Genomic DNA, 22,070 nt, shown 5'->3' with positions numbered 1-22,070 from the left:
ATATATTTTTTATTTATTTATATATTTTTTATTTCACCTTTATTTAGCCAGGTAGGCCAGTTGAGAACAAGTTCTCATTTACAACTGCCACCTGGCCAAAATAAAGCAAAGAAGTGCGACAAAAACAACAACACAGAGTTACACYTGGGATAAACAAACYTACAGTCAATAACACAATAGAAAAATCTATGTACCGTGTGTGCAAATGTAGTAAGATTAGGGAGGTAAGGCAATGAATAGGCCATAGAGGCGAAATAATTACAATTTGGCATCAACAACACTAGAGTGATAGATGTGCAGATGAAGATGTGCAAGTAGAGATACTGGGGTGCAAAAGAGCAACAAAACAAAAAAAATAACAATATGGGGATGAGGTAGTCGTGTGTGCTATTTCCAGATGGACTGTGTACAGGTACAGTGATCGGTAAGCTGCTCTGACAGCTGATGCTTAAAGTTAGAGAGGGAGATATAAGTCTCCAGCTTCAGTGAATTTTGCAATTTGTTCCGTCATTGGCAGCAGAGAACTGGAAGGAAAGGCGGCCAAAGGAAGTGTTGGCTTTGGGCATGACCAGTGAAATATACCTGCTGGAGTGCATGCTACGGGTGGGTGTTGCTATGATGACCAGTGAGCTGAGATAAGGTGGGGCTTTAGCTAGCAAAGACTTATAGATGACCTGGAGCCAGTGGGTTTGGCGACGAATATGTAGCGAGGACCAGCCAACGAGAGCATACAGGTCGCAGTGGTGGGTGGTATATGGGGCTTTGGTAACAAAATGGATGGCACTGTGATAGACTGCATCCAATTTGCTGAGTAGAGTGTTGGAGGCTATTTTGTAAATTATATCGCCGAAGTCAAGGATCGGTAGGATAGTCAGTTTTACGAGGGTATGTTTGGCAGCATGAGTGAAGGAGGCTTTGTTGCGAAATAGGAAGCTGATTCTAGATTTAATTTTGGATTGGAGATGCTTAATGTGAGTCTGGAAGGAGAGTTTACAGTCTAACCAGAAACCTAGGTATTTGTAGTTGTGCACATATTCTAAGTCAGAACTGTCCAGAGTAGTGATGCTAGTCGGGCGGGCGGGTGCGGGCAGCATTTGGTTGAAGAGCATGCATTGAGTTTTACTAGCATTTAAAAGCAGTTGGAGGCCACGGAAGGAGTGTTGTATGGCATTGAAGCTCGTTTGGAGGCCACGGAAGGAGTGTTGTATGGCATTGAAGCTCGTTTGGAGGTTTGTTAACACAGTGTCCAAAGAAGGGCCAGATGTATACAGAATGGTGTTGTCTGCATAGAGGTAGGGATCAGAGAATCACCAGCAGCAAGAACGACATCATAGATGTGTACAGCGAAAAGAGCCGGCCCGAGAATTGAACCCTGTGGCATTCCCATAGAGACTGCCAGATGTCCGGACACAGGCCCTCCAATTTGACACAATGAACTCTATCTGAGAAGTAGTTGGTGAACCAGGTGAAGCAGTCATTTGAGAAACCAAGGCTTTTGAGTCTGCCGATAAGAATGCGGTGATTGACAGAGTCGAAAGCCTTGGCCAGGTCGATGAAGACGGCTGCACAGTACTGTATTTTATTGATGGCGGTTATGATATCGTTTAGGACCTTGAGCTTGACTGAGGTGCACCCATGACCAGCTCGGAAACCAGATTCASAGTGGAGAAGGTACGGTGGGTTTTGAAATGATTGGTGATCTGTTTGTTAATTTGGCTTTCGAAGATTTTAGAAAGGCAGGGCAGGATGGATATAGGTCTATAACAGTTTGGGTCTCGAGTGCTTCCCCCTTTGAATTGTGGGATGACCGCAGCAGCTTTCCAATCTTTGGGGATCTCAGACGATACGAAAGAGAGGTTATTAAAGGCCCATTGCCATCAAAAACATGATTTTCTGTTTTATATATTTCTGAGATTGGAATATTACTGTGAATTCAAACAATTCTTATAATGCCATTTTAGTGTAAGAGCTATTTGAAAATATCATCTGAAATGTCAGCCTGTTTGGGTGTGATGGAGTTTTGGCCTACCTGGTGACATCACCATGCAGTCAATTAGTTAATAGACCAATAAGAAAGAGAGTTCCAAACCTCTCTGCCAATAAAAGCTATTTTTTCCCCTTCAGTTTTCCCCTCCCCCCTCAAACCACTCAAACAGACAGTCCCAGAAAAATTATTGCCAAAAAATCTCTTTGCAAAAAAAAACGATTTTTGTTTCTTTTTGACCATTTTGATTGAAAACAATCACAGGAAGGTACTTTATTGTTACCCAGAAATGATTTGATATTGAGATAAAAATGGCTGCATTGGATCTTTAAGATACTGTGTGTCATTTCTCAAACAAATGAGATTAGCTTTTTCGTCCCTGAGTTAATTTTATTCAGGAGTTCATAGTACATTAAGGATGCAGGCCTACTGGCTGGCATATTATACACAATTATTTGTCTGAGACGTGGACTAAGTCCTTTTCCCTACGGACCTCTTCAGCCTTGTCACCGTATGTGCTGTTCCAATGTCTGACACAGCGATAAGGCTTTGAGTTTGGTCACAATGAGTCACCTGGGAAATCATCCGTTTTGTTACTTTTGTGCATGTGTGTGTGTGTGTTATATTAAAGGTTACGCACCTCATTGCCTGTGCTGCTGGTGATAACAACTGACTGTCCCTCTCTGTATGTCTGTGCCTTGCCCCAGGGACTGTGTGCGTGGCCTAGTCATTGACGATGAAGTGGAACTTGTTCAAGAATAAGCCGGAGGCCATGGTGGGTCCAGAGCCCACGGGCACCGGTGCCACCATGACCGCGGCCCCAGCCGTAGCAATCGCCACCACAGTGGCTGAACCCCCAGGCAACGGTACAGAGTCCAAGAATGACATGTTCGAAGAGATCAAGAGCAAATTCTTGAACGAGATCGATAAGATCCCACGTAAGTCCCCCCTGTTTTTTTTCCGACCTCTGACTCATATTCATGTACTATGCATGGTATAATGTTGGAACATAAAAACCCAAGGTGAAAAATCTCAAAGGAGCTTAATCTAACCCATACTGTGTGTTTGTGTTGCAGTCCCTTCCTGGGCTATCATAGCCATTGCTGTGGTGGCCGCCCTCCTCATCCTCACCTGCTGCTTTTGCATTATAAAGAAGTGCTGCTGCAAGAAGAAGAAGAACAAGAAGGGCAAGAAGGGAAAGGATGGCTTCAACATGAAGAACATGAAAGGGGATGAGGTATGGTGCTTCAGGCTCCGCATATAAACTCAGCTGAGTTCACTAAGAACAGGCAACTCCCAAAGACATAACTTATATCACACTCAGGATTCTTATTTCATCTGAATACAAAAGTCTTGTAAAAAGCAACAAGTTACTTATTTTTTGATGATGAGAGTAGACAAACATGACCAGAAATGACTTTGGTATAGCTGACAGACAAACGCTATATATACTTAAAGGTATGTGGACACCACTTCAAATTTGTGGATTCGGCTATTGCAGCCACAACACCCATTGCTGACAGGTGTATAAAATCGAGCGCTCAACCATGCAATCTCCATAGACAAACATAGGATGCCACCTTTACAACAAGTCAGTTCGTCAAATTTCTGCCCTGCTAGAGCTGACCCGGTCAACTGTAYCTGCTMTTATTGTYAAGTGGYAACGTCTAGAAGAAACAARMGCTCAGCCYSGAAGTGGTAGGCCACACAAGCTCACAGAACAAGTCCGCRGAGTGCTGAAGCACGTAGCGCCTCTGTCCTCGGTTGCAACACTCACTGCCAAGTTCCAAACTGCCTCTGGAAGCAACGTCAGTACAATAACTGTTTGTCGAGATCTTCATGAAATGGGTTTCCATAGCAGCCGCACACTAGCCTAAGKTCATCATGCGCAATGCCAAGTGTCGGTTGGAGTGTGTAAAGCTCACCGCCATTGGACTGGAGCAGTGGAAACGCYTTCTCTGGAGTGATGAAGCATGCTTCACCATCTGGCAGTCCGACGGAAGAATCTGGGTTTGGCGGWTGCCAGGAGAACACTACCTGCCCCAAGGCATAGTGCTGGCTGTAAAGTTTGGTGGATGAGGAATAATGGTCTGGGGCTGTTGTTCATGGTTGGGGCTAGGTTCGGACTCCTTAGTTCCAGTGAAGGGAAATCTTAACTCTATAGCATACAATGACGTTCTAGACGATTCTGTGCTRTTAACTTTGTGGCAACAGTTTGGGGAAGGCCCTTTCCTGTGTCAGAATGACAATGCCCCAATGCACAAAGCGAGGTCCATACAGAAATGTTTTGTCTTGATTGGTGTGGAAGAACTTGACTGTCTGGCCTGCACAGAGCCCTGACCTAACCCCATTAAACACCTTTGGGATGAATTGGAACGCCGACTGCGAGCCAGGCCTAATTGCCCAACATTAGTGCCCGACCTCACTAACGCTCTTGTGTCTGCATGGAAGCACGTCCCTGCAGCAATGTTCCAACATCTAGTGGAAAGCCTTCCCAGAAGAGTGGAGAATGTTATAGCAGCAAAGGGGGGGACCAACTCCATATTAATGAGATGTTCGACGAGCAGGTGTCCACATACTRTTGATCAGGTAGTGTATCTCCCAAGAGTTATTAGCCTACTAAACTACACACTACATACCAATAAAGTTACCTGTTTTATTTACTATGTAACTGTTTCTTTTGTTGGAGGGACTCAGGAACGTTTATGTCAATATCTATGTTGATTGGACCAACAACAAATGGTCATTAAGCATTCCTTGGCGTATCAGTAAAAACCTTTGACCTTTCATCAACAGCACTTTACAACAGTTTTAGGGAGACATGTCGATAACCCCCTATCCTATCTGTTCCCTTGATATTGTTGTCATCATTTTAAAATGTGAGCTGTAGGGGAGAGTGGGGTATGTTGAGCCATGTTTTACACTCAGCATTACTAGGGAAATGTAGTATTATTTCTATCAACTATATAGATATATTTCAGCATGTTGTGTATCCCTGGACATAATCAGAATTCATGTAAACATAACAGCCTTGAAAACATACCTTGTCCCGAAAYAATGTGGTCTCTTGGTAAGTTGAGCTGCCTTAGGGTGAGTGGGGTGATGGTGTTCTTGGTGTTCATATAATCTCTCTGTTCAATGTCACTTATCCTTCCATTTCTTGACCAGTTGTCTAGGACATGGATGTTTTTCAATGTGCCAATTCGTAGGCAAGTTCTCTGCATTTGAGGATTCTAACCCCATGAAACTGATCCGCAAGATTCTTGATATGTTTAGCAAGCTCAGACTCCATGTCATCAGATAAGACCTTGTGTGCCTCTGATACTATATCATTGCCTCTCTTTTGCACAGGCACTGTACATGTTAGTTTTCTTTTTTGTTAATGTACCTCTTCGATGTCATTCTTTCAAATGTGTATTCTCTTGCTGCTGCTCGAATGCATACACGGGACATGATGATGTCTGCTCTGACTGTAACCGCACAAATTCACTATCTTGAGTTCATATGCATGACACATTGCAAAAATACTATGCATATAATGCATACAACTGACAAAATGCAATCATAATTTGTATGGGGTATGGTGGCCATTGGCTCAACTTAGGCCTACCCCATGGCCATTGGCTCAACTTACCACAAGGCAAACATTTTGACTATAGCCCACACAGCTACAAGGATGCAATTTCATGCTAGGATTAGGACCTCATATTGTAGCTTATAGAGACCCCAACCGATGTACAAACCAATCCTAAAACCATCTACTTTGGTTTAGATACAAGAATCAAGAAAACAACAAAGTAATTRGACTTTTTTTAGACCTAAATTGATAACCATTTTTTCCATGTGGTTTCTTCCTTCACAGACTCCATGACATTATGATCTCTTCCTAAATATGTGGTCATGTGATTCATTTTGTGTATGGTTTCCTAGAAACAAGGGGTGGCTCAACTAATCCTTTGGCTCAACTTACCCCACACTTCCCCACTTCATTGTGACATACATTGAAAAATGACACACTTTGTTATGGGGAAGGGACTAGGTAATCAGTGGGTAATGGGTGGAGAAAGTAATGGAGCCGTGCCATATGTGCCAATGCAAATAGCGGATGACTGCTACAGAATCAAATTAAGACCCTACTTCTGTAGGGTAAGCTGGCCTCAATGCTTAAGGATAATGGATATGGTGCCTATGGACCCGAGGAGCCATATCTCAGACAGAGCAGAATAAACAGGGGGAAGAAAAGGGCTCCTGCTTAATTCCAGGCTGAATGTGTCTGATATCATTAAGAGGGCCCCATGCACCAGTTAATTAAAACAATCAATTAATTGTCTCCACATGGTGAAAGATGGTCCTGGAAGTAGGACTTTTTTTTCTTTTTTTACAAACAGACAATCAGTGTGTCATTTTTCATCATCCTAGTGTTGTCTGTGTTGTTGACTGCCTACAGTGTTTGTTTTCTGGTGTGTCGTAACTTCAAACCTCTTCCTCTCTCTGCTCTCCTCCTTCTCGCTCGGTGTCTTATGTGTGCACCGTGTTTCTTGACTGTGATGGACCCCTGATCTACGGTAGGTGGAAGGATCGCGGCGATGCTCTCTGGTCCATGGGCTGATGATGATGATGATGATGATGAGGGGGGGTTTCATGGAATGAAAGTCGTAGCTTCTTTGCTTTTCTAACATGTTTTGTAATGATGGCTTGAGAATGCAACTGAGAAAGCTATGGTCTGCTCCATAGACCCCGGAGAGGAAACTGAAAGGATTGAAATAACGCATCGCTTATGATGACAAACTCAACCCCAATATGGAAAGTTTTGAACATAGTTTAAACGCAACCCACGATTAACACTAATAATATACTGTATGCATGTGATAAAGGGCATGGTAGGTTGTTTGTGGACATGAGGATGACAATGATAACTGAATAACCAATCAATCTTAGAATAATATTTTTCTTCTGCACCCCAATTACTTTGTCACTCAATGAAGAGTGAGAACAAGAATAAAAAAAATAAAACACCGTTTTGCAGATGAAATAGTCATACAAACTTGAACATGTCAGAAACAGGGTTACCATAACGGGCTGAAATCTAACTGAAATATTGTTTCTACATTATCCACATAGCCGGCTATGCCCTTTAATCCTGTAGCTACCATTTGGCTGGAATAATGGTGACCTGACTTGAGAGGAACATTCCTTGGTGACACATAAATGGAATAATAAGAAAGCAAATAAGATTATGCAGGCTCTGCTTTTGGATTCTCTGTTAGCTATTTCCTTGTGAATTTTGTGAAAGATGTAAAAGTCAGGGTAAGCGTCTTTTTGAGATGTAAAATATAGGGTAAAACAATTGTGTCACCAAAGGAAATTTTGAATTCAAGCTAGCAAATTTCATTCCTGAGTCCCTGATTGCATTAGAGACAGGATGCTATTCCACTTTGCCACCAGGTGAGGAGCAGGTAAGCGGGAGCAAAAACAAGCAGGTCCCGGTGCTATGCAATGCAAGTCAACGCAACAAACCCTGGTGCTATGCAGCGCCAAGCAACGCAACACAGGCCTCCTGGAGGTCCACTGTCTGTCTGTGGCATGCTGTCTGTGGTTGGGCTGGGGCACCCTCCTTCTGGCTGCTAAAACTAACCCCTGGCCCCTCATCTCTGATCCCTGTGTCCTGTGTTCTACCACCGCAGAAACAGGACGATGACGATGACGAAGGGGAGACAGGGCTGACGGAGGAAGAGAAAGAGGAAGAGGAGAAAGAGGAGGAAAAGCTTGGCAAACTGCAGTACTCACTTGACTATGATTTCCAAGACAATAAGGTCAGTCGGTGGCCGACATGTTCCCCTTTTAATCATTGCTGGCACTGCTCAGAAAGACCTGCATTAGACTGTTTTATCATATTACAATATTTGTAGCATTGTCAGTCTATCAGTAAGACTCCATCAATTCTAGTGGTTGAAGGCATAGTTAGTCTAAATGACAGATTTATGGATATCCATAGAATAGACTGGTGGTCTTGGTGGTGAGTCATCCACCTAGAAATGAGTGTGTTTACTGATCTACACCACAGCTTTGGCATTGTTGAGTTCAAATCAGTGGGCGTGGTGGGAGCCTAATGGGCATGCTCCAAATAGCATGCCTGCATCACCTCAAAGTAGCTTGAAACAAGCAATGTTCATCAACATAAACCCTTGAGAAATTTTACATTTATACATATGAGGATGATGTGGTAGTTGATTTAAAAGTATTTTTCTCAGTTGCTGAAATGGTTCCTTTTCGATAGAGAAGCACAATGCTGTTTCGACGTGTTCCTCTTCTGCAGAAAAAATGAGTTAAAGCAAGTCACACTAGATGTTCAGCTTCTTATATTCTCTGTTGATCTTGGAGAGTGACTTTGATACAGTGTCCATTCTGAGAATTAAAGTGTCTATAGAGAGGCCAATTATTTCAGGGCTGATTCTTATATAAGCTTAGCAAAAAACTGCTGCTATGTAAAAACATCAGCAGAATTGCACCGCGACACTTTTGGGGAGTGACAGCTGGCAATTGTTGGAATTATGGTTGATTAAACTAAATATTCAAGAGAGCAGTGAATCGAGATCAGGCTTCTGGCAATGAGAGGGTATCTAGTATATTCAGCATTTTTGTGAATTAATGGCTAGAGTCAGTATTACAGTGAGTATGTCTGCTATGCAGGATGTTGGCACTGTGACACACGTCCAGGAGGATAGAAAATGCTGAGTCATTCTGAAACAAGGAAGTCCCTTATGAGTCACTGACACAGGATCAGGGCTTGAGATGAAAATGTACATTAAAGCAAGTCCTTTCATTCTAACTGAATCAATTAACTGAAACATAATCAATGACACTTAGCACAGGTACCCCTTTTTCAAACATGCAAAACTACTGTAACATTATATTCTGTGACTTTCTTATGACATTGCAGCAAATACATTTGGCAGCTCTAGTGTGGATAGCTTGTATCTAATCTTGGTCATCTTAGAGAGCTGTGGTGATTATTGCTGTGGAGTTTTAGGTTGTCAGCTTACAGACCACAAGCTTATGTAACAAGACTGCAGCATTTCTCTGCAGCAGTGACAGGAAGCGTGCATTGGCACAAATTAATACATTTAGGTTTTTCACCTGACTTGACATTGTTGGCTTGTCTCAGCTCATCGGCACAAATAAATACACGAATACATGTTGAGATTGCCACCTGATACTGTTGGTTTGTCTCAGTGCTGTCTCTGACACCTGACCACTGTGCCCCTCCCCTCAAAGCTCACAGTGGGAATACTCCAAGCGGCAGATCTTATATCCATGGACAGCGGAGGCACCTCTGACCCGTACGTTAAGGTCTATGTCCTCCCAGACAAGAAGAAGAAGTTTGACACCAAGGTTCAAAAGAAAAACCTGAACCCTGTCTTCAATGAATCCTTTGTTTTCAAGGTAAGTCATAGCACAGTTTCTGTACCAGAACTGTACAGTAGTTAGTCGGAATGGAAAAGGCGTCAATCATCCTGCAAACTATAATGCTGAAAAATAATATTGTCAGGCTAGGACAGCGGAGTCTCAAACTGAATGTAATGTAACAGTTTTAGGGTTGTAAACATACATGATATCCATTTTCCAAAATGAAGACTGTGGTTGAAGCCAACATTTATTTTTCATTGTGAAGCCTTGCTGTGTTCACATTATATCGCAGAGCAGTGCTGGCTGCCATGTCTGCCTGCCTGCTATGTACCCTCTAGCCTGTGTACTAACTTCAGCTTTCTGTACTACTTAATGAGGTCCACGGAGACTCCACATGACTCTCAGGGTCAGTGTGAAAGCACTGTGTGCACTCTTACCACCACAGCTAATACCACTGTCTATTCTCTTAGCATAACCGTCATGTAGAGCCCTAGATACAAAAGATACAAATTGGTAATATTGGACCTAGGTTGTCTAGAGACCATGAAGATTTAAGAGAATGTACAATATATGACATCCTATGCATGCCTTTAGAATCAGGGTTGGGGTTTATTTGGAATTTCGGGAATATAATAAAATTTATGAATATGAATATAAATTGAATATAAATTAATATAAATTAATATAAATTCAATTTGTATTGACCACACCCCACAGGAAGCAGAATTTGAGTTAAATTTGAATTGAAGGAAGTACACTGAGTGTACAAAACACTAGGAATTCTTTCCATGAAATCAAATCAAATTGGATTTGCCACATGCACCGAATACAACAGGTGTAGACCTTACAGTGAAATGCTTACAAGCCCTTAACCAACAATGCAGTTTTAAGAAAACTAAGTGTTAAGAAATACTAAAATTAATTGAAGTAATAAATAAAGAAGAAAATAGAAAAATAACAAATTATTAAAGAGCAACAATAAAATAACAGTAACATGGCTATATAGAGGGGGTACCGGTACAGAGTCAATGTGCGGGGGCACTGGTTAGTCGAGATAATTAAGGTAACATGTACATGTAGGTAGAGGTAAAGTGACTATGCGTAGATAATAAACAGAGAGTAGCAGTGGTGTAAAAATGGGGGGAGTGTCAATGCAAATAGTCRGGGTAGCCATTTGATTAGCTGTTCAGGAGTCTTATGGCTTGGGGGTGGAAGCTGTTAAGAAGCCTTTTGGACCTGGACTTGGCGCTCCGGTACTACTTTCCGTGAGTTAGCAGAGAGAACAGTCTATGACTTGGCCTGCTGGAGTCTTTGGCAATTTTTAGGGCCTTCCTTTGACACCGTCTGGTACAGAGGTCCTGGATGGCAGTGATGTACTGGGCTGTATGCACTACCCTCTGTAATGGGTTGGGGTCAGAGGCCGAGCAGTTGCCATACCAGGCGGTAATGCAACCAGTCAGGATGCTCTCGATGGTGCAGCTGTAGAAATTTTTGAGGGCCTAGGGACCCATGCCAAATTTTTTCAGTCTCCTGAGATGGGGGTGTGCTCGGCCCTCCTTTTCCTGTAGTCCATGTACATGTCCTTTGTCTTGATGACGTTGAGGGAGAGGTTGTTATCGTGGGACCACACTGCCAGGTCTCTGACCTCCTCCCTATAGACTGTCCCATGGTTATCGGTGATCAGGTCTACCACTGTTGTGTTGTCGGCAAACTTAATGATGGTGTTGGAGTCGTGCTTGGCCATGCAGTCATGGGTGAAAAGGGAGTACAGGAGGGGACTGAGTATGAAACCCTGAGGTGCCTCCGTGTTGAGGATCAGCGTTGCAGATGTGTTGTTACCTACCCTTACCACCTGGGGGTGACCCATCAGGAAGTCCAGGATCCAGTTGCAGAAGGAGGTGTTTAGTCCCAGAGTCCTTAGCTTAGTGATGAGCATTGAGGGTCCTATGGTGTTGAACGCTGAGCTGTACTCAATGAATAGCATTCTCACGTAGGTGTTCCTCTTGTCCAGGTGGGAAAGGGCAGAGTGGAGTGCAATAGATATTGCATCATCTGTGGATCTGTTGGGGTTGTATGCAAATTGAAGTGGGTCTAGGGTTTCTGGGATAATGGTGTTTATGTGAGCCATGACCAGCCTTTCAAAGCACTTCATGGCTGCAGACGTGAGTGCTACGGGTCGGTAGTCATGTAGGCAGATTACCCTGGTGTTCTTGGGCACAGGGTGCCACTATGGTGGTCTGCATGAAAAATGTTGGTGATACAGACTCGGTCAGGGACAGGTTGAACATTTCAGTGAAGACACTTGCCAGTTGGTCAGTGCATGCTCGGAGTACACGTCCTGGTCATCCGTCTGGCCCTGCGGCCTTGTGAATGTTGACCTGTTTAAAGGTCTTACTCACATCGGCTACGGAGAGCATGATGACGCAGTCGACCGTACCAGCTGGTGCTCTTATGCATGCTTCACTGTTGCTTGCCTCGAAGCGAGCTTAGATGTCATTTAAGTCGTCTGGTAGGCTTGTGTCACTGGGCAGCTCGTGGCTGTTCTTCCCTTTATAGTCCGTAATAGTTTGCAAGCCCTGCCACATCCGACGAGCGTCGGAGCCGGTGTAGTATGATTCAATCTTAGTTCTGTTTTGACCCTTTGCCTGTTTGATGGTTTGTCGGAGGGCATAGCGGGATTTCTTATAAGCGTCCGGGTTAGAATCCCGCTCCTTGAAAGCGGCAGCTCTACCCTTTAGCTCATTGCGGATGTTGCCTGTAATCCATGGCTTCTGGTTGGGGTATGTACGTACGATCACTGAGGGGACGACGACGTCGATGCACTTATTGATGAAGCCAGTGACTGAAGTGGTATACCCCTTAGTGCCATCGGAAGTATCCCAGAACATATTCCAGTCTGTGCTAGCAAAACAATCCTGTAGCTTAGCATCTGCGTCATCTGACCACTTCCGTATTGAGCGAGTCACTGGTACTTCCTGCTTTTGTTTTTGCTTGTAAGCAGGAATCAGGAGGATAGAGTTATAGTTAGATTATCCAAATGGTGGGCGTGGGAGAGCTTTGTTCACGTCTATGTGTGTGGAGTAAAGGTGGTCTAGAGTTTTTTTTTTTCTCTAGTTGCACGGATTTATTAAGTTTCCCTGCATTAAAGTCCCTGGGCCACTCGGAGTGCCGCGTCTGGATGAGAATTCTCTTGTTTGCTTATGGCCTTATACTGCTGTTTGAGTGTGGTCTTAGTGTCAGCATCGGTTTGTGGTGGTAAATAGACAGCTACGAAAAAAATAGATGAAAGCTCTCTTGGTAAATAGTGTGGTCTACAGCTTATCGTGAGATATTCTACCTCAGACGAGCAAAACCTCGAGACTTCCTTAATATTAGATTTCGTGCACCAGTTGTTATTTACAAATAGACACGGACCGCCACCCCTTGTCTTACCGGAGGCAGCTGTTCTATCATGCCGATGCATGGAAAACCCAGCCAGCTGTATGTTATCTATGTCGTCTTATAGCCACAACTCGTTGAAATATAAGATACTACGGTCTCGTTGGTATGTTAGTCTTGATCGGAGCTCATCAATTTTTTTATCCAATGATTGCACATTGGCTAATAGGACTGATGGTAGAGGCGGATTACCCATTAGCTGTCGGATCCTTACAAGGCACCCCAACCTACGTCCCCGATATCTCCGTCTCTTTTTCCTGCGAATGACGGGGATTTGGGCCGGTGTCTGAAGTAAATCCTTTGTGTCCGAAAAAAAATATTTGTCCACTACAAGGTGAGTAATCACTGTTCTGATATCCAGAAGCTCTTTTCGGTCATAAGAGACGGTGGCAGAAACATTATGTACAAAATAAGTTACAAATAATGCGAAAAAACACGCACAATAGCACAATTGGTTAGGAGCCCATTACACGGCAGCCATCTCCTTTGGCTCCATTAGTGATAGACATGACAGACTGACCAGGTGAATCCAGGTGAAAGCTATGATCCCTTATTCATTTCACCTGTTAAATCCACTTCAATCAGTGTAGATGAAGATGAGCAGTCAGTTTAAAAAATATTTTTAAGCCTTGAGACAATGGAGACAGATTGTGTGTGTGCCATTCAAAGGGTGAATGGGCAAAGCAAAATATTGAAGTGTCTTTGAACAGGGTATGGTAGTAGGTGCAAGGCACACCAGTTTCAGTGTGTCAAGAACTGCAATGCTGCTGGGTTTTTCACGCGCATCAGTTTCCATAGTGTATTAAGAATAGTCCAACACCCAAAGGCCAGCCAGCCAACTTGATACAACTGTGGGAAGCTTTGGCGTCAACACGGGCCAGCATCCCTGTGGAATGCCTTCGACACCTTGTAGTCCATGCCCAGAGGAATTGAGGCTGTTTTAAGGGCAAAATGGGGTGCAACTCAATATTAGGAAGGTGTTCGTAATGTTTTGGTACGCCCAGTGTATAATTTAATTCAAAGCACTTCAAACCAATTCAACTGAGACGTGAAACATGAAAGTCTCATTCTCAGGATTTTACTGACAGTATTTCATGTGATTCATTTATGTCTGCCTCTCATTTTAGATCCACGATAGGTGAAAAAGTGCCACTGACCGTCCCAGGCGCAACTGTTATTCTTTTGTTTTGAGGAAATGAGCATCCAGCATCGTGGTAGAAAAAAATCGTGGTAGATACTCCGCACGTGCAATGATGTGCAATGATGTTGTTGGAAGTAACGTCTTTGTTGTTGTAATATCACAAACGGACGTGGCAGTTTCACTGCTACGGATTGCAGCTTCAAAGAGCGACTGATTCCGCATGTGTTTTGTCTGTTGCTCATTAAACACTGTTTTGGACGAGACTGACATTATGAACAAAACGATCCTATTTACACTTTGTAGTAAATTTGGACACTAGAATAAATGTTTCTGACTTATATTGATGACACATAGGCCGTTTTCTATCAGAGAAGTTGTTTATTGCCTTCAGTTGCGCTTTACGGTCAACCCTGTTCCGTGAACTGAATTGTCGTTTTAACATGATGGTAGTTTTTTTCTACAGAAACATTGCACATCTAATAGTCAAATCAGAGTGTAAAAGCAGGTGAGCTGGTTCTACTCTTTTTAGTCCTTTCCTAGTGTTTTGTGCTGGGAAAATGAGCGGGTCGAGCATAACACGTCAAACCTGTTACCCATAGATAGACAGGCTAGGCATGTTTTAACAATAAATAAATACACATGTAAGCTTGCATCCAATTGCCTCTCCCCGTTGCACACAACAAGCTTCCATTTCATATGAAATCGTCAACACTGTTACAGTCAACCCTGTTACAGTCAACCCTGTTACTTTATTTGTCACTTAATATTCTCTTACTGTAGCGTGTTTGTATTATGTTGAATCTGTGCTCTTTATAACAGAATGTTAAATTGAGGTGAAAAAAAAAATGTTTTTGGGGACCAAATTACACTTCTCAAAAGGCACCAAATTGGCGGAATGACCCAGATGTTAGATTGTTCCCTTCTATACTGCAGTGTTTGATGCATTAGCATTCTGGGAAACGCATATATTTTATGTGCTATTTAAAGACATTAAGGGAATTATGAATCATTATAGACAACCCACAACATGATCTTAGAATATTTCCAGACCACTGTTTATTTTATATTGTTTTAGGAGATTGAGTTTTAAACCTTACGCTATATGGTATTGGTAACCATACATGATGTCAAAATAAGCATTTTTATGGATATGTGTAGAATAAGTATGCCACATGAGTTTCATTGAATAAAGTTCTACTTCCTTTAATTCGATTTCAATTCAAATGCTGCTCCCTGTGTGGTGTGGCCAATTGTAATTGAATTCAAATTGAATAATTTAATTGGAATTAAAGAGCAATTCGCAACTCAAATAAGAATTGACCCCAAACCTCTTTAGAATGTATTTTTATTTATATTTGTCAGTGAGCCAATTTACCACAGGAAAGGGAATGTCTAAACATGCTATAATGTATTATACTCCAGGTCTGCAAGGGCTGGATAGAATCAACAGAACCCATATTGTATACCATAATTATGCTTTAATGCTTTAGAGCTGAATAAAGGATATCTCCTTAGATGTTTTCCAAGTAAAAACCAAGCTACACATTATAATCCAACCTAACCCATTTTCTGCCTGTCCTATTCTGTGTATGTTGGCTGCCATTGTGCTGCATTACTAATGTATCGGCAATCAATGTCTTGCCAGCAGCCCATGGCACCAAATAATATATGTTTATGTTTACTTAAAAAATAAATAATAATAATAATGTTTTATTGATAGCACATATTGTGAGTGTGGACATAGTGAGACATAAAGTATGGACATTTACAAAGAGGGACATGTGGTTTTACATTCAGACTTAATAATTAAGTTGTGTTGTTGTTGTGTTGTGGTGTTGTTGTTGTTGTTGATGTGTTCCTTCATCAGTTACCGTATGATGAGCTCGGTGGGAAAACCCTGGTGATGTCGGTCTTTGACTACGACCGATTCTCCAAGCATGACATCATTGGAGAGGTGAAGATCCCSATGAACACCATTGACCTGGGACAGCCCATCGAAGAATGGAAGGATTTGGAGAGTGCAGACAAAGAGGAGGTATGAGCTGAAAAGAAACAAGTTGATTTATTCAACTAAGCTAGTCGTTGGACGGGAGTGTTGCCCCATCAGAAGTAACAACAGCCAAACTCTGACAATTGTTTTATATTTTTTCCCTCTCTGTGTCGTTGTTCTCTCTGTGCTTGCCCTCTCTCTGTCCTTAATCTCCATGCAGCCTGAGAAGCTGGGAGACATCTGTATCTCTCTCCGTTACGTGCCCACCGCTGGCAAACTCACTGTCTGTATCCTGGAGGCAAAGAACCTCAAGAAGATGGACGTGGGTGGACTGTCTGGTACGTTAAGACTTCCACTGGACGTACAGTTTACTCTTGAGATTCTTAAAGGGTTCTTGAGAGGTTCTTTGCAGTGAGTGATGGTTCTATGTAGAACCATGTCTTCTCAAAGAACCTTTCTCGATTTAGAACCCTTCCCTTCCAATTTGATCTTTACAATATTGAAGCAGTCCTTCGCTAGATGCTTCTGGGTAATTATTAATTCCTGTTCTTTATGTTGCATTATTTCACTTACTGTGTGGTGCCTATTATTTTGTTGTTTTATTCTACCTGTATTGTGTCTGTGTGTTTATATTCATGGGTTCTGTTGAGGTGGCTAGTCCGATACCATCAATGAGAAGGGTCTGCAAGTATATTCGAGTTTATATTTTTGGACTAACTTCATCATTTGACATGGTTGAGTCAGGTTGATACAACTCCCAGGTGAGAGTAATTCAGCATGATCAACGCCATACTACAACACAGTAGCATAACAATGTTAAAAACTGATTACCTTCATCATCATACATATCATATACTAATTGCCTGTAGATAACTGTTACAGAGGTGAAATGTTTATTATGCTATTTGAAACATCTCATGATAGAACTGATTCTTTATAGAACCTTTAATAGGCGGTTCTACATAGCACCTTCAAGAAAGTAGTCTACAAAGCCCCAAAAAGGGTCACAAGTCAAATAACCCTATTTGGGTACAATTTGGGGGYAAAAATGTCTAGTGTGTCTGCTGTTAAAAATAAGCTTGTGGGTGGACTGTCTGGTAGGGCAAACCACTGGACATAACAATAGATTATTTCCAACCAAGCAGGCATGCCAATCTGCCATTAATTAAACATCTCAGTGATGCAGGGCCTCTGATTTATTTGCAGACATRGCATTACTGTATGTTACATTAATGAGCTCTCTGAATTATTTGTCTAATTAGCAAGCAACTCATATCACATCACAATTTTGCTCTACCGAAGCAATGCAATGAAACATGAAATGAGTGATTACATATCTGCTGGTCTTTCTTTGCAGATCCCTATGTGAAGATCGCGTTGCTGCAGGGCGGCAAGAAACTGAAGAAGAAGAAGACCACGGTGAAAAAGAACACTCTGAATCCGTACTACAACGAGTCCTTCAGCTTTGAGATCCCAATGGACATGATGCAGGTATAGAACACTTTACATATTTGACGAGCAAAGGATTGATCTTTTTTTCATACAGTTTGTTGAAGTGGTGTTATTTTCTTTCTGTAGGCCTACAACCACATTTAGATTTGTGTTATGCTTTGATGCTTACAGCAATTACATTTGGAAAGAAAATCTTAAGCCCTATTTTAAGCACTAGTGGTTTAATACCTACTGTATGAGGCTTGCATATGAATGGTTACGTGATTATGTGAGTGCACACATGCACAATTTACTATAAACATGTTTTCTCTCTCTTTCCTCTTTAGAAAATCTTGGTGGTGGTGACAGTATTTGATTATGACAAGATTGGCAAGAATGACGCCATTGGGAAGATATTTGTGGGAAGCAAGGCAACGGGCCCTGGTCTGAAGCATTGGTCTGACATGCTCTCTAACCCCAGGCGTCCCATTGCCCAGTGGCATCCACTACAACAGGAGGAGGATATAGATGCGGCGCTGGCAGGTTTAAATGCAAAAAAGTAAAAACCAACTTGGCCGATTTGATTACCAACTAACCAACTCAGAAACCCTCCCTCCCCAACCCTCCTACACTGCATGAAACTCATGACTTGCACATGATTCTGTCATGTCTACTTGAAACACTGAACAAAACAAGAAACATCTAAAATATCAGCGTATTCATAGTTAAATTGAAGAACACAAACAACCCTTTTTCAACATCATAGCATTTCACATATCTAGTGTATTGTGAGAAGAGGGAGATTGAACGATTGATCGATTGATTGATAAATGGATCTGTGTTTCATGTCAGCATGCGTTTTAGCACCAGATGCTTAGATGCTGATAATGAATGCTTAGAGAAAGGCTCAATGAAAGTAATGATGGTTATAGCTTCTTCATTTAGTTTATAGAACATTATGCATGCTTTACTTATGCTCTCACTGCTCTACATAAGCCATGCCAAACCGATTCTTAATAGCATATATCTTGTTCTCAAACCATAAGTGTGCCATATCTTGCAGTAGACTGAATATTGAGAGATGTCTCATACCGAACCGTTTGAAATCTTCTTATGTAAAGGGTTTAGGTGAGATGGTATTAGGTATAAAGTTAATACAATGCAGCAATCCATTCCAGAATGTCTTTCTAACAGAACTTCACAATGCAATGTTTTTTTGTTATTCTAATGATATTATTATTATTATATGTATTCCCATACATATGAGAGAGAGCCATATTGTGGCAAAAATGACATTTGACTTTGCAGTTAATGATTATTAATCAAACATAATTTCTATGCAGTTACGGCTTTCCGAGTGATACACAGTCTGGGAGGAGTTCATGGGTGCCTTTTTGATGAAACAGTTTGGTGAAGTACATTAGGCTCTCAACTTAATTATGCACTGAGGTAAACTGTATACCTGGCAAAAGTCATAATGACACAGTCCAAGGAAACTGCCAATGTGTTGCAGACCTTTTTTGACCCCTTGGATGTAAATGTGTTTACTTATCCATGGCCAAAGTAAAAATGACGAAATAATTMATCTCTGTCGTTGAAAACACATTTGACCCTTTACTATTTTAAGTCAAAGATACAAAATGTTGAGGATTTATGTTCAAGAAAATAAAGAAAAACGAGGAATCACATTCTACTAAAACAACATTACACCTTGTACACGATTGTGAATTCATTTTTGGCATTAGTGCTATCAAGATGAAAGGGGCATATGTTATAAAATGGGACCATCTGCTTGTTACAGCCACTGCCTGTGAATTGTAAATCACTGTGCATCTCTGAAATGACTGATACAAACATACTGGAGGGGATGTTTCCTCAGTTAAAATGTGTGCTTGCATGAGGCCCAAAGTCTATTTCTCTCAGCTGAGGATGACTGTAGTGTGGGTATTCATTCCATTTTTGGATGCTCACATTATAATGATGAAAAGGTAATCATCAAGCAACCGGTACATACAAATGCAGCTTTTGCATGAAACAAACGAGAGTAAAGTAAGCATGATTTATGCTTTGTGCAAACCTTCATGTCAATGGCTTTGGCTTTTGCACCACACGCTCATCAGCAACCTGCTTAGTATGTAACCCTTACTGTAAGATGCCAAAGTACTGAAACATTGTGCATTGTCCGCTGTTTATTCAAACCTGTTTTTCCCAAGGGCGTTGTTCATTCAGACATCCTATGATGTTGATGTCCAAGAGGCCATTGTATAGAAGCTAATCAAACTGAAAGGAGGGTGAACGTTAGAATGCAAATAAGTCCATTGTAGTTTTGCCTCCCTCTCTCTCTTCCTTCTGTAAACATTATGCATCGAGCAAATTTGTTAACGCAGCATGTAACTATACAATGTTGTAAATATCGGCATGTTTTAAAGAGAAATCATAATTATATTGTGTGTGTGTTTGTGTCCAATGTCTTTTTGATAATAAAATGGAGAGAAAATATGCATTGACTGCACATTTTATGTATTTTCCCTAAAGGCTATGGGACTTAACGTATGTCTGCATAGTATATGGATTTTAAAGGCTATTTTCTTGCCTGGAATTCAAGTGTTGATTTTTACTGTCTGGGTATTCATTTAGCAGACCAAAACGTTGCATGCTTGTTTTTAGTATGTGTTAATTGTATAATCCTTTCAATCCGTCTACTGTGGTCAACCCTAAATATTTTACTATATACTACAAGTAAAAATGCAATATTACCAACATGTCCTGCATTCACTTGTATGTGTGCATGGTCTTTGATGGCCATGATTTATTGTGTATTTATTGCAAAAGGACAACATTCACGAGCTCTCTTGCTTTGTAATTATATGTGCCATAAGTGTTTCCTTCGTTTATCCTGCCAGAGGTTGTAGTAACTGCCTTATCAAAAAAATTATTTGTATCTGTTGTGTTGGGTTGACCAGTATTGGCCCATTACTAAGTCAGATGATGGTACTACACAAATGTAAGTCCAAGTACTAGACCTTCCTTAGACTGTTTAGTGACAGGTTCATAACTCACTGTATAGAAGTCAAAGCATGGACTTGTAGCCCTCTTTCAATACCTCTTATATATTTGTACCCTGAGTAGACCTCTGCTTGCTGTCATTCGATGCTTCATATAACAGTTCAATGTGTCTTTTTTAGTATGTTGATCGAAATAAGAAGAAAAGCCATACAACTTGAGCACTGAAACATTAGAGCTCATCTGTGAGGTTAGTAACCAAGCCTAAAACACCTCTTAGGTATCCATACTCTGAGCAAAGGTATATTACTACTCATATAAAAACCTTAGAGATATTAACAGAGTGGCTGGTTCAGACTTTATCACTTTCCTATGACAGAATAGCTTAAAAATGATCTACTGAATATGTATATTTATATGTGAATTATATTATATTTGTTCCTCTATATAATCACCTGTGCCAGCTCTGTTGGATTTTCACCTCACATTATATAATATGTGTTTTGCTTATATATAGGTACTTAACATGATAATAGCGCTTATGTTTGCCAACATTATTGGCATGACTGAGTTAATATTGTAAGATATACATGCCTCTGCATTTATTAAATCAAATGACTGCTTGGCTTTTTGGGATGATCATATACATACCTATGTTTGGAAAAAGTTTAAATGAACCTTCAGTCGTTCGTATAATTTGCACATGGCGTGCAAAACAATGTTTTAGGCTAGCATAAAGAGCCAATAGCAGAAAAAGAGTGAAATGTTACTCGATTGCAAAATTACGTTCATTTTTCCATGCTCTTAATACACTGATTGCAAGTATATATCTGATTTATATAACACATACAGTACAACCTCCATTCCAGTTATGCAGTTATTACTCAAAATACGAGTTTAATTGTGGCGATGAATGAATACTGTTGTTTTCCATATCCCTCCTTATTGAGTATGCTTGGGTTGATAATGATTGTTTTATAGACCATTATTCTGTCTATTTTAAAAGTTGTATTTTGCAATAGGACCAATAGCGCCTGTGTTCTTCTCGCGGTTTCTCAGTGAACAACAGAAAATGAGTTTTTTTTCTTCAAATTACTGCAATGCAGGCAACAAAATCCCTGTCTTCCTGGGTCTATGGAACTCTTTTGAGTATGGGGCGGACCCAAACAGTGCAGAGCTACATTCACAATGCAATACCGCCGACCTTGCTGCTTAAAAAAGAAAAATGGTTCCTCTTTATGCATAGCGTTTTGATCCTCCATGGCCACCATACTTCAAGACTTCCAAAGAACTGTTCCCCTCAGCCTCTCCTCACTCCCTCCTCTCCTTCTATACTATTCAACAACATGGACAAGGGAAATGCTTGAACTTGATTGTTTTTTGTCTCATTGTAGAGGTGTGCGTATGTGTGTGTGTGTGTCAGTAGTTGTGCCTTTTGTGGATTGCATGATTTCTTTCCCTACCAACAAACATGTTGTTGTCCAGCAAAAAGACTCCAAATCTTCCAGCTCTTGTATCAATATATCAGTCAATGTGATATTATTAAGAACCTCAAGGGAACCAAAACATGGAATGTCTCCACAGACGTATCTATATGTTATCAAAGTAATCATAGGAAATAAAGGTCTTTTACGTATGCTTGTCTTGCGTGGTTTGTAAACCAATATAATTGTTAT

At 41.2% G+C, this 22,070-nt stretch overlaps 1 protein-coding gene across 4 annotated transcripts in view; it reads left to right on the top strand.

Moving 5' to 3' along the window:
* The window catches only part of LOC111969723 (synaptotagmin-2-like), a 78,737-nt gene extending 56,706 nt beyond the window's left edge, over positions 1-22,031 (top strand). For 3 of the 4 annotated variants that reach the window (XM_023995933.2, XM_023995934.2, XM_023995932.2), the window contains 8 exons: positions 2,692-2,922; positions 3,061-3,221; positions 7,669-7,797; positions 9,260-9,427; positions 15,838-16,005; positions 16,181-16,298; positions 17,318-17,451; positions 17,739-22,031. In XM_023995933.2, coding sequence (XP_023851701.1) covers positions 2,721-2,922; positions 3,061-3,221; positions 7,669-7,797; positions 9,260-9,427; positions 15,838-16,005; positions 16,181-16,298; positions 17,318-17,451; positions 17,739-17,954 — 1,296 coding nt within the window. In that variant the 5' untranslated portion in view covers positions 2,692-2,720 and the 3' untranslated portion in view covers positions 17,955-22,031. The remainder of the gene's footprint in view (positions 1-2,691; positions 2,923-3,060; positions 3,222-7,668; positions 7,798-9,259; positions 9,428-15,837; positions 16,006-16,180; positions 16,299-17,317; positions 17,452-17,738) is intronic. The other variant, XM_023995935.2, reaches the window with a different exon arrangement.
* Positions 22,032-22,070: the final 39 nt, after the last annotated feature.

This window comes from Salvelinus sp. IW2-2015, linkage group LG11, assembly GCF_002910315.2.
Source record: "Salvelinus sp. IW2-2015 linkage group LG11, ASM291031v2, whole genome shotgun sequence".
Classification (NCBI taxonomy): domain Eukaryota; kingdom Metazoa; phylum Chordata; class Actinopteri; order Salmoniformes; family Salmonidae; genus Salvelinus; species Salvelinus sp. IW2-2015.
This window is presented reverse-complemented; position numbering and strand designations above follow the sequence as displayed.